At 41.5% G+C, this 21424-nt stretch overlaps 1 protein-coding gene across 13 annotated transcripts in view; it reads right to left on the bottom strand.

The window, feature by feature from the left end:
- The window catches only part of TRPS1 (transcriptional repressor GATA binding 1), a 233038-nt gene that overhangs the window by 126522 nt on the left and 85092 nt on the right, over nt 1-21424 (bottom strand). For 8 of the 13 annotated variants that reach the window (XM_083748997.1, XM_083749002.1, XM_083748991.1 and 5 more), the window contains 2 exons: nt 19797-20926; nt 9478-10084 (listed from right to left, as the gene is read on the bottom strand). In XM_083748997.1, the coding sequence (XP_083605123.1) occupies nt 9478-10084; nt 19797-20926 (1737 nt within the window). The remainder of the gene's footprint in view (nt 1-9477; nt 10085-19796; nt 20927-21424) is intronic. The other 5 variants (XM_083749003.1, XM_083748992.1, XM_083748995.1 and 2 more) reach the window with 1 other exon arrangement.

The raw sequence follows: 21424 nt of genomic DNA, 5'->3' as shown, positions 1-21424 counted from the left end.
GTGGACGGTCCAGGAATCTGTGTGTTTTTACATGAGTAGAATGTGTGCTTTTGTTAAACATGCATCGCTGGGTTATTTGTGGGGCATAGAAATTCATTCATTTTTTCCCCCTTCAAAATATAGTCCAGCCCCCCCACAAGGTCTGAGGGAAGTTGCTGCTGAAAAAGTTTGCCGACCACTGCTCTAGTTCAAGGGTTTCCCAAACTTTGGTCTAGAGCTGTTTTTGGACTACTATTCCCATCATCCCTGACCACTGGTCTTGCTAGCTCAGGATTATGGGAGTTGTAGTCCCAAAACACGGGACACGGGTGGCGCTGTGGGTTAAACTACAGAGCCTAGGACTTGCCGATCAGAAGGTCGGTGGTTCGAATCCCCGCGACGGGGTGAGCTCCCATTGCTCGGTCCCACCTCCAGCCAACCTAGCAGTTTGAAAGCACGTCAAAGTGCAAGTAGATAAATAGGTACCACTCCGGCAGGAAGGTAAACGGCGTTTCCGTGCGCTGCTCTGGTTCACCCAAAGTGGCTTAGTCATGCTGGCCACATGACCCAGAAGCTGTACGCCGGCTCCCTCGGCCAATAAAACGAGATGAGCACCACAACCCCAGAGTTGGCCACGACCGGACCTAATGGTCAGGGGTCCCTTTACCTTTACAAAACAGCTGGAGATCCAAGTTTGGGAAACCCTGCTCTAGATGGATACATCACACGGTAAACACACATAAACAGCATACAGGCAATACAACTTTCTCCTCTCCCCCCCCCGCCCCCCCCCCCAAGATGTATTTCAAGAGCCTTACACCACAAACATGAAAGGCAGCTGGTAATGTGCATGCATTAGAAGAACCTATAAATATTTTGAGATATTCTTCAAATGTCTTATGCAGCCTATAATAGTTGTATATTAAGACTGTCTTTGATTTCATTGTTTTTCCCCTTGTACTATCTGCCTTAAAGCCTTTTAGTCATGTACAGACGGGAGAGGTGATAGCTTTGAAGTGCCCAAGCTGCAGCAAATATGCCTTTTTATTGTTGTTATTATTATGATTAAGTCTGAAGGGGTTTCGCATGTGATTTGCTGCAACTTTAGAGCAAGCTCAAAGATTCAACATAACTTCAAGGCTGCTCCGTAAAAAAAATGTGGAGGTCGTTCAACTGAACAAAGACTAGATTTCTGTAAAACAAACAAACAAACAAACAAGTACAATGGAACCTCGGTTTTTGAACGTAATTCGTTCCGGAAGACCGTTCGACTTCCGAAACGTTTGAAAACCGAGGATCAATGGGTGGTTGGCAAAATCCATTGAAAAAATGGAGAAACATGCCTCGACTTTTGAGGCGTGTTCGAAAATGGAAGCAATTACTTCCGGGTTTCCGCTGTTTGGGTTCCGAATCGTTCAGCTTCCAAGACGCTTGAAAACCGAGGTTCCACTGTAAATGTCCAGTCGCACCTTAAAAACTAAGGTGTTTATTATGGCATAAGCTTCCATAAGCCAAAGACCACTTTGTCAGATTCGATTTTCTTATAATAATTTATAGGGTGAGAAGTTGGGGAAGCACCACATGGTCTGCTTGAACCCTCACAAGGCTCTTAAACAAATGATAAACTCCACACACATGCACACACAAACACACATGCATATAAAGATGTAGTGTTATTTTTGATTTCCTTTTCTGTGTGATAGTTTCCTCACTCCCTGCAAATATAGCGCAAATGAGTCATGATAGGGTTTGTTGGGTGTTTGGGATTTTTTTTGCTCCAAAACAGCTGTGATCAGATGCTATTTGCAGGAACAGCAACAGCAGAGATTTGCACCCCACCTAACTAAAATTAGTTTGAAGTAACCAAACTTCGCATCTGAACATATGACTGCTCCATTTTTATTTTAATAAAAATGGAATTTTCTCACACAAGAGAAATTTGTGGGCTCGTGAAAACCACACATTAATCAAAATCTATTTCCATAAAGTTTGTGTCTTCTAAACTAAAAGTTCCCTTTCGCCAGAAAGCATGTTTTAAGATTTTATATGAAGAAATATCAATATAATGCAATCAAACTTGACATATTCAGGGTGGTATTTTGGCCACAGCAGAATGTGGACAAAGTGGCTGGAATGTATAGGCTAAACCACCATTCCCCAACCTGGTGCCCTCCGTATGTTTTGGACTAAAACTCCCATCAGTTCCAGCTAGCATGGTCAAATGTGAGGGATGATGGGAATTTTAGTTTGAAATGTCTGGAAGGTGCCGGGTTAGGGAAGGCAAAAGTTAATGGGTTGATTGTTTCTCTTCTCCTGGCAACATGCAAGAAAAGGTGAGTGAAAGTAAGACATAACTAACACATTGCTTTTGAAGTGGTTTCTTACATGTATTTCAATAGAAGCAGGTTCAGGAAAGGTAACAAAATGCTGTGATATTGCAGCATAACGCATATGAGGCACAGTTACAAACCTGATACACTGCCCACATCACTAGGCTTTCTTATCAAATAGGGCATGGTTAAAGACTTTTCTGACTGGCTCTGCAACAACTCAATTTATCTAGCTAATTTTGAATAAGCATTCAAACTGATGTTTTCAGCAGAATCTTATTTGTTCCCAACCCCTCAGCAACTTTGGTATACAGTACCGCTCACACTCTTTGTTCTGCAAACTGATTCACTTTTTCCTCAAGGTTTTTGATGTAACATCCAGGCACTATATTATTATATCACCACACCCGAATAATGATTTTACCACTCAATACATTTCTAGGCATTTCTTCCTGAAACATACCTAGCTGTGGCTGAGTAAATATCCAGAGGGCGAGGTTACCTCCCTACCCGATAATGCATGAGCTGGATAATGCAGATACATCCACTTAAGATGGGCTGGCTTAACATTTTAAACGTTGCTTTCTGCTGAACTTTGATTACTCAGTCCCAAAGAATATCTCCACTTGCACGCAAATTCAACCCAGTAGTTCTGAAGTTCTGCCTAAACTAGTTTAAAACGTAACAGGATTTTCAAGTTTTGGCAATTCAACAGCATGGTTTTCTTTTTAAATTGGGGGGGGGGTCATCCATCTAGCATTTGACACCAAATGTTTCCAATCAGTTTCTTTAACACTTTCCTGGTTCGGCGATTATTTTAGGGTGGTTGTGTCCCCCCCCCCCCCCAGGATGCAGTTTATACTTAGAAGTTAAGTTCTCCACATCCCCAAACACTGAATTGTGGAAACAGGTGCTTCTGACAAAGCCAGAGGAGTTCGGCAGTGCTTTGACCCAACATAGCTATGTGCATTAGTAAGACACAGCACCCGCTGAGTTTCCTTCAGTTAATTAGAGAACCCGTATGGCAAGGAATAGCCTTGACTATAAATACTTCCTGAAAGATCCCTAACAGAGTCAAAGGAAATGAGGGGAAAATGAAATGCAGCTAAAGGGAAACTATTTCAGATGTTCCTCCTTTCAACAAGTTATGATTTTGAGGATACTGAGGCCTGGGTTACATTGTGCGAGATCTTTCAGAGAAACCAAAAGCTAGCGCAGAAATAATATGCACAAAATTAGGGCATTCGTTAAAATACTTCTTAATTCTATTGGTTTCCAATGGAAAGTCAGAAATAACTTTGAAGTGTTCATTGGGTGTACTCCTAGCTAAGTGTGCATAGGAGTGAAGTCTCTTTCCTACTGATTTCGAAGCGTGAACTGCTTTCTTAAAATTTTGCCATTTACAAACAATGGGACGTTAAAGGAGATGTATTTTCTGTTTGCTGTATCCATATTCCTTTATACAAGCCAAAGGCAGGGAACCTTTTTTTAGCCTAAAGGACACATATACCCTTTCTGGGCAACAGAAAGGTATGAGGTAGGGACATAGAAATGAATATAAATTTTAACTTTGTACATTAGCCTAGTTTCTACACATATTTCTTTCTATCCTCAATCCAGAGAAGCAGGAGTTCAAGGACACATTCCATCCTGGCAAAAAACATCCAGGGAGGATGTGAAGCAAGACTGGAGAAAGGTATTGCACAGGGCAAGAAGATAGCGAATGATAAATTATCCTTAAACTGCAACTTGGTCTCCCCCCCCCCCCCAAAAAAAAATCAGATTGAATACGGCAACTTAGGACAATAGAAGAATGGAGACTGAAGCTGACTGACTATGCAGAATTGGACAGATTAACCGGGAAAATTAGATATCTTCAAGACCAAAAGTTCATTGAGGACTGGGGGAAATTTGTTGAATATCTGAAAAGAACATGTGATGTGCAAATAACACTGGTGGGATTTCAAGAAGCACTGTGAAAGCAGAGATATATTGTTAAAAAGAAATAGGAGTGGAAGGGAAGTTTAATGGCAATATAAACAGAGGAATGCATAAACTGAGAAGTAATTATGGATGATTGTCAGAGAAGCCGAAGGAAGTCTAAAAAGAATCAAATTTGTGAAAATTTGTGAAAATTTGACAGAATTGTATATTTGTGTTGGAAAATAATAAAAATTATTTATAAAAAAAAGAGAATGCGGCAAGTTAGAACTCTATAGATTTCCTTTTTCTCATGCCAGTGATTTCCTACAGGTCATTATTTCATGCCACATTCAAAAATACATCAAAATAAGTGATGTTTTTGATATGGCTGAGGACATCCTTTTCTTCAAATACTCCTCCCTTCCCTCATGATGTATCCTGCTGAATGGCAAGGAGACAAGTTTGCAATTCCATAGTTTCCTCCAGTACTTCTGTGTGCAGCAGAGGCGTCTGCAGGTTTCGCACTGCCTGAAATGACAGCATGGGGCTTGCGTCTGCCCACTGCCTCCCCCTCAGGCAACCTACAGCTACCTATGTCACTACTGTGCAGGAAAACAGCTACGCCAGAACCCAGAGATTACCAAGGACTTGCAAGGTACGCATTTGCATAATGTACTGGTTAAATAAAATGAGCTAAGGAGTCCCCAATACAATCATTACCTGATGCAGGCAACTATTTCTCAGCCTCAACCCTTCTTCCCATATATGCAATATAGGAACAATAATGCCAACCCACCTTACAGCTTATTTGTATAACTGAGATGATTTATGTGCTACACAATGTTGGCCAAACTCAGAGTAGACCCACTGAAATCAACGAGTCCATTGATTTCAACTGGTCTACTCTGAGTACAACTCAGTTGCATATGCCCCTATACGTTAAAATGCTTTGAGCACTGAGAAAAGGCATTATATAAAATACTAAATATAATTAACCAGGCAACTTGCTTTATTTGAAATCAATTTAGCATGCTTGCCCAGAAAAAAGAGTTCTCAAAGCAGTAAACAAGGTTGCTTCACTCAGTCGCTACTAAAACAGCAGCCAAAGCTTCCTCTACCACTCAAAAGAACATTTTTGCATATCAATAGACTCATCCTGTATCAACAAACCTTTAAAAGATAAATTGCAGCCAGGCTAAAGAAGAAAGGGATAGAAATATCGACATTGTAGTGCGCTGGAAGATATTTTTGTGCTTGGTTTTCTAAAATGTAAAAACATCCCAGGGAAACAGTGGGAAAAATACGAACTAAAATGAATTAATTCTACCCAATATTCTATAACAACTTTCTGGTATATGTTCACTTTCTACACAGTTGAAAATCTTGAAAAATCTCCACACTGGCATAATGCCCGGTGCTTTTTTAATGGAGGGACACAGGGGTACACATACCCCTAAACATTTTGTGAATCTTTGTACTTTTGTCCATTTACTGTATTTATTTTTCCCAATCTGAACTATAAAATGTTGATTTTCTGGGATCAAAATGAGAGTACCCCTAAACATTTTTAAAGAAAAAAGCACTGATCATGCCTAACCATAGATTGCTCTCCTGCTCTCCTTTGACATGGTAAGTTATTATTTTTCAATACCAGTGCCTTAGTTAAGTATTGGTCACAAAGCAGGATTTGAAACTATGGTTTCAGTTGAAATAAGAACATATTTGCATGTTAAAGTCAATTAAGGTAACTAATGCCATCCCCACCCCCCACCAGGTGTTATGCCATACCAAAAAAATGTCTGTAATCCCCCTGCCTCATTTTTGTAGTCTAAGATATGAAGCAGAAACATGTTTCTGAACCTTATGGTTGGACACAACTTTGTACAAGCCAGCATTTTAAAAATTGGCTGTAGATGTTGATCACCACAAAACACACACACAAGCCTGCTGCATGAAGAATTCATTTACCCAAAGTAATAGCAGAATTCATGTCTGTGTATGTTGATGAATAGTAACATGAATAAATTGTGTATATTTATCTACCTACCTGCATCTAGCTGTGGGGTTTTCCTATGGCTGGAAAGGAAGAAGAATAAGTCCCTGTCTGCTGAATTTCCTAACTAAAGATGAATGCCGTTCCAATGTGTCCATCCCTTCAAAACATTAGCCTCAGCTCTAGCAGTGAAAATGCCACAAGTCAATTACACACTGGTGTATCTGCACATAAAGGTAAAGGGACCCCTGACCATTAGGTCCAGTCATGGCCGACTCTGGGATGCGGCGCTCATCTCACTTTATTGGCCGAGGGAGCAGGTGTACAGCTTCCGGGTCATGTGGCCAGCTTGACTGAGCCGCTTCTGGCGAACCAGAGCAGCGCACGGAAACGCTGTTTAGCTTCCCGCCGGAATGGTACCTATTTATCTACTTGCACTTTGATGTGCTTTCAAACTGCTAGGTTGGCAGGAGCAGGGACCGAGCAACGGGAACTCACCCCATTGTGGGGATTCAAACTGTCGACCTTCTGATCGGCAAGTCCTAGGCTCTGTGGTTTAACACAAATGCTCACTTAAATGCTAGACAACCCCATAGCCGAGAGATGCACTGCTCTGCAGAGAAGGCAAAAAATCAAGGATCTGGTTCCTATTTTGACACTGATCTGCTTTTTGACTTTCTTTGGTGCATTTATAGCACCTGCTAAAATGCTCATGTGTTTCTGCTTTGCCCATCTTTAGAAATCTTTGATATCTAAAGGTAAAACAAAAAGCTATGTCTCTTATCCCCCACACCACTAATTACATGGTTACCAACTTCATTTAGATACTTTAAACAAACAAGCAAACAACATGCAAAAAGATAGATTTGTTTATTTGAAACTCCCCAAAGGTTTGCCCACACTCCAGAATAGCGAACAGCAGGCTTTTCTGGAAGGAAAAGGTTTTGCTCCTCAGCATGCAATGTTCTCGTTCCTTTCATTCATACTTGTACTGAATTTATTTGAAATCTAATCTTGTAAAACTGAAGAGGTTTACTAGCTGAATATATTTTATTTAAAGACCTCCTGCTTCTTCTTTGACACCTAAAGCAAAAAAATCCCCTTTCCTCCTTGCTCACTGGCAAAATATAATATTTTATACCCCTCCAATCCATTTCAAAATATGCAAGAATGCTACAACCCTCTCCACAATATTGCAATATTAGTGAGTAGCAGGGCTGTCCCAATACCTGAGGTGAACCACAGAATGGCACCCCCTCCCCTGCAGGGAAGAAGGGGTTAATGAAGAAGACGTACCATATTTTTTGCTCTATAAGACTCACTTTTTCCCTCCCAAAAAGTAAGGGGAAATGTGTGTGTGTCTTATGGAGCGAATGAAGGCTGCGCAGGTATCCCAGAAGCCAGAACAGCAAGAGGGATCGCTACTTTCGCTGCGCAGTGATCCCTCCTGCTGTTCTGGCTTCTGGGATTCAGAATATTGCTTTCCTTGTTTTCCTCCTCCCAAAACTAGGTGTGTCTTATGGTCTGGTGCATCTTATAGAGCGAAAAACACGGTACATCATGAACAAGGGGAGAATACACTGGTATCTCTGTCCCTGTAGATCATGCCCCCTGAGCTTGCCTCACTTTGCCTCATGGGTGGGCCGGCCCTGGTGAGTGGTAAGAATTAATAAAACATACTGTGTAATTGACATAGCTCAGTTTATTCTGAATATTTTGATTTTGGATTGGAAGACTAGCTGCTCTAACAATAGAACTCTTATTTTTGTTTTGTTTTTCTTTCGAGAGAAAATAGGTCAGCTATTCTCAGTTAGCTTTCTCAAATGCTTCTTTTTCTCTGAACAAAGCTCTCCCTCGGTATGTTTCCCAAATAAACCAAAATGAAGTATGTTGAGGTTGGACTTTGTGATGTGAGCATTTCATACACATAGAGCAAGCCCAACAGGTAAGCAAAGATTAGACCCACTCCGCACTTCATTGGAGCAAACCGAACTACCCTTTCAGTGCCAAATCACACTGAATAATGCTTACTGGACTCATTCATTATGCAATCAGTTCTTGGTATCTCCAAGGTGGGATTCATTTTGAGCCAGATCTGTAATGCCTACTTCCTGGCAATGCTACAGCAAAAAACCGTTGATGGTGGCAATGGGGAAAAGAATACCTGTACCATCTAAAATTAACCTGTTAAAAAACTATGGTACATGTAACTTTTTTTAAAAAATGGCCCAGGACTTTAACCTTTCAGCTTATGGGTCATTGCTGAACTCAATAGTGAGCATACCATGAAATATGGACTTCATTAGATCAAAAAATGGGTAATATTAAGCCTGGATATGTGACTGTTTATGAGTTCTTAGAAACATAGGAAGTTGCCTTATTCAGACTTGGGCTATTAATCTATATAGTTCAGTGTTGTCTACATCGACTGGCGATGGCTCTCCAGGGTTTCAGAAGGGGGTCTCCCCAGCTTCACATGGAGATGGAGGGGATTGGACTGAAACCTTATGAAAGCCTAAGGTTCCTTGGCACCCCGAGCCACTGCCCTTCTTCCAATATAACACTGGCAGGAAGCTAATTTGTTATAAAACATATTAAATTTATAGGAGCCCACAGCTTCTGATATATATATTTTTAAGGGTAGGCCTGTAATAGGTATGGGTGTGTTTCTGAGGATTCAACAAAGATGCTTATGCAGTAGAGAGTACAAAAGTTTCACCTCCTCAATTCCTAGTTCCCAACACAACCAAACAAGTGCCAAATGTTATATTTAATTGCACCATGTGTTGTACTTTTAATAAAATAAAATCCCAGACCTACTTTTTATTATTATTTGATTCAGGTTTCACATTTTCTGCTATCTGATCCAGTGACAGTTTGCTTAACTGTGTACTGTCAAACCACCTTAAAATTTAGAAGGTGATTAGATGCTTTACTGCAACAGATGTGCAGCCTTCTGGGGTTCTGTGCTTTTCTTTTCCAAATGTAACATCATCTTGCAAAATCAGCAGGAATGATTATCGCAGTACAACCAAATTTAATGGCAAAGGCAAACAAAGATCACTTACTACTGCAACTACCATGTATAGCTTTGTACAAATGCTCTTAAAATGATTCCTTTACAATCTACTCATGTAAGTCTGAATTGCTTCAAGTGCCAACATCAGTAATGTGTGTTTGATTACTGAGAATCAGCTCGGAATAAATGAACCATAAACATGCACAGACAAAAATAAAAATAGAATTTCCTACCCGTAGGAGGGACTGAGATTCATCCTTCACCTTGTTATCACCAGATCCAGGATATGGCTGAGGGAGTGGTCCAGCTTTCTCTCCGCTTGCTTGGGGCACGCCTTGCAGGAACCCCTTGCTCTCGACAGGCAAGCCATAAACAGGCCGTGCAAGATGGGCAGCTTCTACGTTTGGACTATCCCTTAAGGGCTTTGGCTGCTCTTGGCCCACAGACACTGTGGTCAGAAGGCCCAAGCTTGTTTGGGTAAAGGAAGGGCTCCCCCTCAAAATGTCCACTCCTCTCCAAGGTGCACCACGATGATCGTCACTGGACCCATCAGGCCAACATTTCTCCTTCAGTACTTCCTTCTCGTCCAGCTTTTCCCTCTTCACTATACTTTCAGAGACGGGCTCTCCCAGTTTGGGGTCTGCACTGATCAGGCTATAGACCTTTAGGTCAATTTTGGGCTCTTCCTTGAGAGCAGCAGCCACCCCATGGCTATCTTCCCCATTGGCTGTGGTGATGTCCACCTCTTGGCAGTGCACAGTGTTGAAGTGCTCCAGTAGGGTTTGAGTATCAACAGCTGTAAAGCTGCACTGACGGCATTTGTAACAGTTATGGACTCTCCTGATAAGAGAGAGAAATGAAAGCAAAATTAATATTGCATAGCCTACATCCATTTATTTCCCCAAAGACACCAAAAATGCATAGAAACAAATATTTCCTGTTCCAGTAGCTTTTAACCATTCCAGCACTAGGTTCCACCTTTAAACCCAACATGCAAAATCGTATCTACTCTTCATTATTTATCTTCATTATATCTCTCATTATATATCTACCATTATTCTGTTTTAGGTCTGTTCTTCACTCTTTTTCTCCTTTCTATCTCCTTCCCTAATCCTGTTCAGGCACTATTGGTCCCATACTGACAAAATGCAAGAGCGAAAAAGGGGGCCCTGCCCTCAATGTCACATGTTGCTTTCCAGATGTCTCCCCATACACTGCAAACATCTGTAGTGAGTGGCCTTCAAGTGTATAGCTGCATGTATGAATTACAATCCAAGTGATTTGGAAGCATGATTGACCAGGGTTCCAATTCTCATGCAAGTCTTCATGTACGAAGTGCCACTCCTTACAGATATTTGCACTGTACACAAAGGCACTGGGATAGGATCCAGCAAGGTGAGGGCCAAGGCTAAAGTCTTGAAAATAATACTACTACTACTACTAACAACAACAACAACAATAAAGTGTGAATTAAATTTCTATTGATAAACAGGGAAAATTACAACAGGTAATACAAGCTTTGAAAAGAAAATCTGTATTCAGAACGTACCGTAGAATAAAAAAAAAATGACACTTAATTTATAACTGCTACAAATTGAGGAGAACCAAATTAGTCTCTGCTACTCACTGTGTTAGTCTTGTGGCATCTTAAGGACTAGCCTACATTTATTTTGGGAAAAAGCTTTAACGGACTAAAGTACAAAAGCTTAGACCAGAGGTAGTCAACATCGCCCCCTCAAAATATTGCTAGTCTACAATCCCCATCAGCCTCAATTTGCATGGCCAATGGTCAGGAATCATGGGAAGCTGGGAACCAAAAACATACAGAGGGTACCATATAAGCTACCCTGGTTTAAGACAGTAGTTTTGTTCTAAGGTGCCACAAAACTGTTGTAGCTACATGCAAGCATAGAGATTCTATTATTTCAGCCCATCTCTGCCACTTCCCGAAATCTCAATACCAAGGTGTGTTTTTTTAGATGAAGAGTTAAAAACACAGCATATGAAGAACCTGATATCTCAACATTTATTGGTATAGATTTATAATAATTTGTGGTCAGAACATACTAATTGAGAGAGACATCAGAAAGCAATGCAGTGACAGCAGAAGCCACATCTGGCAGAAGCTTGCAGGGTCTAATTCATGGGTAGACAAACTAAGGCCCGGGGGCCGGATCCAGCCCAATCGCCTTCCAAATCCGGTCTGCAGACATGTTTTTACATGAGTAGAATGTGCTGTTTTATATAAAATGCATCTCTAGGTTATTTGTGAGGCCTGCTTGGTGCTTTTACATGAGCAGAATGTGTGCTTTTATTTAAAATGCACCTCTGGGTTATTTGTGGAGCATCAGAATTCATTCATTTCACACACCCCTTCAAAATATAGTCCCCCCCCCAAGGTCTGAGGGACAGTGGACTGGCCACCTGCTGAAAAAGTTTGCTGACCCCTGATTTATTCCAATGCATTCCAATGTCCCCTGCGACTCATTTCCCACTCACTCCCAGCGATACAGACACTCCTATCTCCATGCTCTATGTACAGTTTCAGACTGGTACTAAGTTAATTGCTACGGGTGTGCTCTACCTCCACTGTCACAGAGAACATGTGCACCCTATTCTACCTTCACTGTCTGAGACAGTATGATTCTAAATACCATTTCCTGGGAATCACAATGGTGAAAATGCTGCTGCTCTGAGGCTTCCCATGGGCATCTAGTTGGCCAGTGTGAGAGCAGTGCAGGACTAGATGAGTCTCTGGATTGATCCAGCAGACATTTCTTAGGTTCTTATGTTACCTGTTCTGCCCCTGACACCTGCTATGGGCTTTTGTTGTTATTTGCTGGTTTAATTACAGTGGTGCCTCGCAAGACGAAATTAATTTGTTCCGCAAGTCTTTTCGTCTTGCGAGTTTTTCGTCTTGCGAAGCACGGTTTCCCATAGGAATGCATTAAAAATCAATTAATGCGTTCCTATGGAAACCACCTTCAGACCAGGTCCGGGGACAGTCTGTCCCCCGACCTCTTCTGAAGGCCGGCGGGGGGCGAAGGTCTTTGCTTCCCCCCCGCCTGCCTTCCCGGGACAGCGGAGACTTCTCCGCTGTCCCGGGGCGATCTTAAAATGCTGGTGGGCGGCAGCGAAAGCTTCGCTGCCGTCCCCCAGCATTTTAAAAGCTGTCCCGGGGCGATTTAAAAGCCCCTGGGAAGGCAGGCAGGGGGGACAAAGACTTTTGCCCCCCGCCTGCCTTCAGAAGAGGTCCTGGATAGAGCTTCCCTGCTATCCCGGACTGCTTTTAAAATGCTGGCGGTGGGGAGCAAAGCCTTTCGGCCCCCACCGGCCTTCCTGGACCTCTTCTGAAGGCCGGAGGGGGGGGAAAAGGCTTTGCTCCTCACCGCTAGCATTTAAAAGAGGTCCCCGGAGATTTCCCTATGGGCTTTCTTCTTGCGAAGCAAGCCCATAGGGAAATTCATTTTGCGAAGCGCCTCCAAAACGGAAAACCCTTTCGTCTAGCGGGTCTTTCGTCTTGCGAGGCGTTCGTCTTGCGGGGCACCACTGTAAATGTGTTTGAAGTCTTATCGGAGCAGCTATAAAAAAGGTGTTCACATCAGCAATGGAAATAGTGAGCTTTGGAAACCAAAAATAGTTCTATTTTTTAACAAATGGCTGTTAGAACTCATGGGAATTGTGCAAAATTATGGAAACTCCCTTGTTTTATTACCATATGTGTGCATAGGTAAAAACTGGATGCATGTCATGAAAACTGGAAACCAATGTTTATTTTTGTTGGATTTTTTTCCACAGGAATACAGTCAAACCTCAATTCCCGAATGCCTCTGTTATCGTACCAAACGCCAAAAACCCAGATGAAAATGCTCCAGTTTTTTAACGTTTTTCAGAACCCGAACGTCCAACGCGGCTTCTGCTTGACTGTAAGAAGCCACACCTCGGTTATCAAACGTTTCGGAAGAAAGAAAAATATCAAAGTAGTTTATTGTAGGAAGTACATAACATGTCTTATAACAATAGAAAAGTTTCTAGGTCTAACCTAACTAATCTAGAGAAGACAAAGGCAGTCGTTCTAGTGAGGGGAAGTCAAACGGTCTTCCAGAACAGATTACATTCGGCAGCCGAGGTTTGACTGTAAAACTTCAAAATCATTGTCTTTATTGTGATTCAATTTATTTTGCAACTACAGGGTTTGGATTTAATGATAAAATGGCAAGCAGATTGTGAACCTGTGATATACAGGTAATATGCTGCATGGAGTTTCACTTAAATTGTCCAATTGTATTTGATAACTTTGCTTCCTTCAACAATATATAGTTCATTAAAAACAAATCAGAGCACAGGGAGCCATTGGAACTAAAACTGATTAATTCAAATGCAATTGCTTTTTGCAAGAAACAAATAATATGTTCTCTTTTATGGAAATTATCAAGGTTTTTATTTAAGAGACTTGTCTTTTTAAAAGCAAGAGACCAGATTATGTGGTAGAGTATTACACGGTGCTGTGAAATGTGGGGCAGGGGCGGGGGTTGAGAGAAACTTGGATAAATCATAAAACTTCAACTAGGAAAGCAGGGGAATTACCTAATATGCAATCTCCAGTACAGCCAATATAAGTGTCTTATATACCTTAGAATAACACACATGCCTATTTTCATTCAAGCAGACCATGCAAAGTACTGTATTACTGAACTATGTAAAACATATGTTCCCACATTGGAACAATATGTTGCCAATTTCCTGTGTATGCCATAGTAACAGAACACGTTTTATGAGCTAACATGATACTGTTTTATTAGCATTACAGTAGCACACAGACTTCCCAGTCAGGATCAGGACCCTGGAGTGAGAGGATTTGTAATAAAATGGATTTACTCCCCCCCCCCCCCGCAAAAAAGGCTCTGTCCTGTACCAAAATATGCACAAGTCTGCAACCAAATCCTTATTCCAAAAATGCACATGTAGAAACACATCTTATGTATTGGAGTTCAACAATACTAAGGGATGTGTACCCCATAGAACAATGTTCCTATGCAAGGACCGTATCTGGATAAGGAAATATTGTTACTAAACAAGCACATAAATTCACAATGCATACAATTTTGCCACATATACAGCGCAGTTTCAACAGCTTTCCCAAACTGCATACTTAAAATGGCAAAATACATATGAATGTGTGTACATATGTGCTTTCTCCCATACATAAATCCCACCCACCCCCAAGCACCGTGTTTTTGTGTAGGAAAAATTGCCACATATAAAGCAAACCCGGCCAAATTAAGTGGACTGGGAGAGTAGAGTAAATGAGCGCTGGACTATGTTATACAGGACCAAACACTTGCAAGAAATGTGTTATTGCCATAGCAACACTAGTTGCTGGAAAAATGAATGGGGAAATCTAGTCCAACTAAAGCCAGTGGCTAGGCTCCTACTGTCTTCATTAAGAACTGCATTTGGCTCACAAGCACACCCATCCTTTTAACAAGAGCTGATCCTTTTCCTCCTGTATATTATAATATACTAGGGAGTTTTTAGATAGTGCAAACTGAAAGTAGATGAGGCATGCCAAGATGCAGTTCACATCCTGGAAAGGAAGCTCAGATAGTGTCATAGTTCCTGGGTTTTAAGTGCACAGCAAAGGCAGGAAACCTACTAGAAGGCAGGTCTGGAAGTAAGGAAATAGGCAGACAGGCAATAAGGAAGAGTCTGGAAGAAATGCACTGAAAGCTTTCCATAGCAATAATTTGCTCAGCAACCTCTGCAACTTAGTAGCAGGCACATACATTGGATTGGCTCTCTGGGATCACAAGATTTCAATATCTGGAATGTTGTAATCAAGGACCAAAGTAGCTAACGTAGTAGAGTCTAGGTGTTTGGGACTACAACTCCCATTATCCTTAACAGATGGCTATCTGGGGCTGTAGTCTATATCTAAACTGTTACATCAAATCCATGTTTGACTAGCCCACATTGGCTACCCTTGGTTTAGAAAAGATGTATAGTGGTTTGAACTATAGGATTTACCCCCCCCCCCAAAAAAACCCCTCAATTGTCCTAAACTGCCAGAGGTTTGCTACTCTAAAGAGGGTGCCTAATGATACAGGAAGTAGGAAGTTGGTGCTATGTCTGTTGAGCTCCTGGTTAATAATTCCAAACAAATGAATTGTGTGAGGGTAGCATTATCCATTTGCAGAGATCTGCAACATTACAGGTCCTAGGATTCTGTGAAGAGCACAATGATGATTAAGCATTTTTCGAATCAGTTAAGATTTGCAATATGGATTATACCAGATTTCACAGGTTTCATTTAATGTATGAAAGCCTTAGAAAAATTGGAAGGTGACCTAAATATTTTGATTTAAATCAAACACCTAAATTGAAAACACCAGAACCCGCAATAATTTGTTACAGCTAAGAGTACATTGACATCAGTCTCTGGTTCAACATTAACACCCCAAATTTAATAGAAATTAGGGCAAAAATGCTATTCACAGAATCAGCAATACACACCAATAGGCATTTCTTTCCTGTTGAAAATACCCATGGAACCTACATCAGGACCAAAGTGGGTGTCAAAGGGCTAAAGTCCCCTAACCTCCACATTAGTATGCCAATTCAGATCACCCCCACAAAAACCTGGAATTTGTTTTTATAATTCATAAAATTATTACTTTAACAAATGGTATGTCATATACCTAGGCCGTTACTGATTGAGTGGGGAGAGAGAAAAGAGATTTAGTAAAATGCTAAAGTTTGATGAATTTTAATTGAAGAAATATGGAAGAAAGAAACAAAGCAGGGTGTGTTTTTTACACACACACACACACACACACACACACACCATTAAATTGATAAAGGCAGCAGGACATTTATGTAAATTTTACTCTCCTTTTATAAGTTTTCTAAATATTAAAGATGAAAGCATAAATACGATTTAAACCAGATTTTAATCAGAACCACATCTGGGATTTTTGTAAACAATCTACATCAAGTTAAGCAATACAGGAGAACGACTTTCTCAATATGCTATTTGGTATTGATAAAATTGTGTGTGCCTTCATTGCTTTCTTTCTGTCATGACTGAACTTACTCAAAATATGACTTGCACCAAGATACTGTTACATGATGCAAGTCCCAGGTTCAGTCATCAAATTCCTGATTTTCCTTGTGATGTTTAGATGATCAGAGTATTTTGTGGACTCAGGCACTCCATCCCCTTCCCTACCACTGTCCTGTGCAAACTCCCCGTCTCCATAAGCTTGCTTTAGCCACATGCAGCTTTTTATGTTTGCACTGCTGAAAACCATGGTTAACATGAATAAAATTCCCCAGTAATCAGGTTTTGTAATTCCTTGTTTTAAACACTGATTCCAGGCCTGGTTACTGTTCCCATTAAACATGGTTAGCAACAAAGCAGATGGAACCCACTTCTTCTTATTATTCCTATTATTATTATGAAGTGGCAAAACTAAGAAGGTTGCTTGAGAGAGAGTAGTTGGGAAGAGAAAGAAGGTTGTTGCCAAGTTGTAGTAAGAACAAGTGCTACTTCTGAAAAGGTCCATAGAGAATTGTCTACTCAGGGCAGCAGTTTCATTTTCTAACTGTTCTTGCTTTGTGCTGCTGTAGTTTGGCAAACTATTTTGAGTAAGGCATCAAAACTATCCAGGATTAAGCCAGAATGCTGGGCTCAGATGTAATGGCAAATGTTTCTTAAAACACACCAAGATTCGTAAGCCAACAATAAGCCATGGTTTGTTGTAATGAACTAAACCTTGGTTGGTTGCTCAGAGTGGGTTTGGATGTTCAAGCAAGCCACAATAAGGCTAAACAATGGCTTAGCTTTCCATAGGACTGCAGCCTGCACCTTGATGATTTATACTAAAGGAACCATTTTCAGAAGGCTCACTTGGACAAATGTTTAACAATCCCAGATGCCCTGGGCTGTATTCAGTGCTGCAGACTGTGCTCATTCAGTGCTCATGCAACAGATTTCTGTGTGTGCAACAAAGCTTCCCTTCCTCTCCCGTCCCTACCAACCCTCTCATAAACCCTCAAAATCAGATTGGAAGAGGGAGTGGGGCTGGAGCAGATAGGAGGGGATTTAAGGAAAGAGAGGAAATGGAAATCTTCTTCCACAAGCAGGACTCTGTCCACACAGTGTTGGTATAACCTGGTGTCACAGACATACTATTCAAATTAATGATTAAAAATGAAATTGTGAACTGATTATAATACATTTAACCCAGTTTAACATTTTTAAAGCTTTATCTTAAAACCAAAGTTTTAAAGCTGACAAGCTTGTATATAGAGAAATATTATATTTTGCAGAATCTGGTATAAACCTTTTTTTAAAAATTAATAAAAAATATAGTAAAAAGGAATAGAAAGAACAATGAAAACTTTGATCATATATGGTATATTTTACAGAGCAACCATCTAAAAAAAGAAATCATATGGGTTTTTTGGCGTAAAGTATACGTAAATATATATACAGAATAAATGCTGGGTTGTTGTGCCAGAAGGTTTGTAGAATTCTAGCCAAGATTTTTTGAAGCTCAAGAGCCTAATTTTAGGTTCCCAAAAGCATATTTAGTCACCTAAATAAGTGGTGTGATTTTTTTCCAACAGTATTATGTACCATTGACGTCAACGGGAACTATATGACACTCGGTTCTTTTGAAAACTAGGCCAATAATCAAAAGGTCTAAATATAAAAATCCACTTTGGGGAATAAAAAACTATTATCTTTTCCTGGGAAGGGACATCTTAATTTAAGCAGACAAAAACATCGGCTAAAGCTTTCTCTGCAGAAGAGTATTCTCAGTCACCTGAAAGATCTTAAGACTTAAGAAAGGCCGTTCAAAGTGTGGTCAAAGTGCTGTGTAGTCAAGTTTTCCAATATGGCCCAGAGCTGCACCAATAAAAATAAATTATAATACCACCTAAGACACAGAAACAACTTTTCATCTTCAAAGCTGTTTACAATTGTTAACCAATTAATCCTAACAGCACCCCTACGGCCCGCTTGCATCGAAAGGGGGAAATACATGCTGGAGCCTGTAACTTGTGTGGGCTACAGCTGTTAGTTACATATGAGCAACAGGCGCCATTAATTTATGGGTTCCTCAGATCTAGTCAATACAGCTGACAGTTGAGCAATGTCCAGGTACTTTCCTCTTTTATCTCAACTGAATGGTTCTATTATAGTGTAGATCCCTCCTTTTTCATTTCATGAAGCCTATTCAGCGTGTTCTCAAGATGCCCACGTTTCGTTTTCTGTAGCACAGGGGTAGACAACGTGCCGCTCTCCAGATGTTGCTGGAGGGCAAATCTTGTCTCTCAGGCTTACTCACAAAATGGCTTGAGATGATGGCACTTAAGGCAAGGCCTCTGAAGCTGATCCTAGAGCCTGGCCAGATCTATACTGGATGAAGCAGTGCTTTAGGAGAAGAAGAGAAGAAGAGTTTGGATTTGATATCCTGCCTTTCACTCCTTTTAAGGAGTCTCAAAGCGGCTAACATTCTCCTTTCCCTTCCTCCCCCACAACAAACACTCTGTGAGGTGAGTGGGGCTGAGAGACTTCAGAGAAGTGTGACTGGCCCAAGGTCACCCAGCAGCTGCATGTGGAGGAGCGGAGGAGCGGGGAAGCGAACCCGGTTCCCCAGATTACAAGACTACCGCTCTTAACCACTACACCACACTGGCTCAGGATTAGCAGATCTGGGAAATACAGGGGCTATTCCATTTCTTTCTGAAGTTTTTCTTCTTCCATGAGGCTCTTATGTTTTAAGAAAATAGTTGCTTCCTTCACTTTCATAGACTTATGGGTTAACTAGAGTATTCTACAAGTTGTCCTTTTCTGATATGAAAATTGTGCTACATCAAAGGTAGTCAATGTAGTGCTCTCTAGATCATGGGTAGGCGAACTAAGGCCCAATTGCCTTCTAAATCCATCCTGCGGACATGTTTTTACATGAGTAGAATGTGTCCTTTTATTTAAAATGCACCTCTGGGTTATTTGTGGGGCATAGGAATTCGTTCATTTTTCTTTTCAAAATATAGTCCGGTCTCCCACAAGGTCTGAGGGACAGTGGACTGGCCCCCTGTTGAAAAAGTTTGCTGACCCCTGCTCTAGATGCTGTCGGATTACAAGTCCCATCATTGCTGACCATTGGGCAGAGTGGCTGAGGCTGATGAGAGCTGCAATCCAACAATCACTAGAGGGCACCACAATGGCTACCCTTGCCCTTGGCCATCATATTTGAGGGCAGTAGCTCTTGAGAACTATAGTGCAAACACTCCCGGCTTGCAGCTCCTTGCGTCTTCTCACCCAAAAGGGAGGAGAAATTACACAAATAGAGGCCTCAAATCAGTTGTTACCTTATTTCCACATGGAAGGGCATGAATGCTCGCAATTGTCTGAAGGGATCAAAAGCTGGATAAGCATCTGAACGGGGCCCTATGTGTAGGTAAGCTCCCATATTTAAACCTTAGACTCCCACATTTAAACCTTAATGCTAAATAGCAAACGCAATCACTTTTTTTTTACCTGTAGTGTCGAGAAATCTCCTCTTCTACCTGAGTGACAAAGTCACATTTGGTGCACGTGTGGTCTTTGCTTTCTTTGACACTCAGCAGCCCATCCAACCCTTGCGGGGCATTAGCTTCTTGCTTGACTTCAGTCGCCTGGGCTTCATGTGTGGTTTCATAGTGAAGCAGGAGAACGTCTACATCGGGGGTGGAGAAAGAGCACTGGTGACACTGGTGCTTGACTCTGGAGCCTCCTGGCATCCCAGGGGACAAGTGCAAGAGCAAGAGAGCACAGTGGGAACAATTACTTTTCCTGCAAGCAAAAGGATAAGTAATTTCTCCAAGGTGCTTTTCTGGACTACAGAGGCCTCGGGGACAAAACTGACAGTGCTTAATGGTACACTTGTGAATGTTGTGTAGCTGCTGATAATGACGAAGAAGAGGCCCCACCACTATTACATCTGGGCCATGGCTCTTAGAGTATCTAAAATCACAAAACTGACAATTGTAGCTTGTCACCATGTTGTCCTCCACTCCTGAGCTGGAAAAGTCTTTCTTTTTGGCCACGCTAGAGCCCTTCTCAGTCTTTGTTGCTAACTCTCCATCTGAATTTTTGGCTAAGTCATTATGATTAATGACCGACCCCCTTGAGAGCTTGTCATTCCGATCTGGGTGAGGGCCCCCTGCCTGGCTCCCCCCATGGTGCTTGCTGTAATGTTCTAACAGTTTCAGCGAGCTGGATGATTCACAACTAAAGCTGCAGAATTTGCACCAGTAGTAACTGGAGGCATCCGTACCGTTTTGTCTTGAGGATTCGAGAGGTTTGATGGGAACTGAGTAACCAACTGGAGTGTCATCTCCTGCTTTTATGGTGATCTTGTCCTGCCACTTTCCCAAATCTGCAGCCTCACATGATCGAACAGTAGGACTGGATTTGCTCGAGTTCCTGTCTGAGGCTTTGCTGGATTCAGAGGCAGGAACGGTGGATTTTATCTTGTTTGGGTGGGTCTGCAAGAAGTGTTGCTCCAGCTCTGTCGATGAATTGCCCATGTAGGTGAAATTGCAGAACTTGCAGCGGAAATACTTGGTGTTCCCCTGGCAATCTGGAGTTTTGCGTCCAATGCCAATAAAGGTCCCACCTAAAGTCACCTATGAAAGATGAAAAGGAGAACGTTCATTAACCATTGCATGTTTTTGTTTCCTAGGAAGGATACAAAAAGAGGGGGGGGAAACCAAAGTAATAGTTAAGAATATTAATCTGTGCATACTGTATTACAAATCACTGTGAAACACACACACAAAATTCATGTTGTTCTTTCACCCCCAAATTACAGTTACCATTTACTAGGCAAGCCTAGGCAGATGTCTCAGATAACACTTGCATGGAATAACATTTTTATTGAATAAGTTGGTGCTGCCTTAAGTGCATCTGATCAAGCGAGGGGGAAAATAGCAGGGGGCAAAGGAAGGAATAGTTAAGAGTGATGGACTGGAACCTGGAAAACCAGGCTTCAAATACCCATTTGGCCATGAAGCGCACTGGGTGGGTGCAGTCAGTCTCAGAGCCTGCAGGGTTACTAAAGAGGATAAAGAGGAATGAGGGGAGAATCATGTATACCACCCTGTAGCAATATTAAATTATGCTAG

This window comes from Podarcis gaigeae, assembly GCF_964106915.1.
Source record: "Podarcis gaigeae genome assembly, chromosome: 7".
NCBI lineage: Eukaryota > Metazoa > Chordata > Lepidosauria > Squamata > Lacertidae > Podarcis > Podarcis gaigeae.
This window is presented reverse-complemented; position numbering and strand designations above follow the sequence as displayed.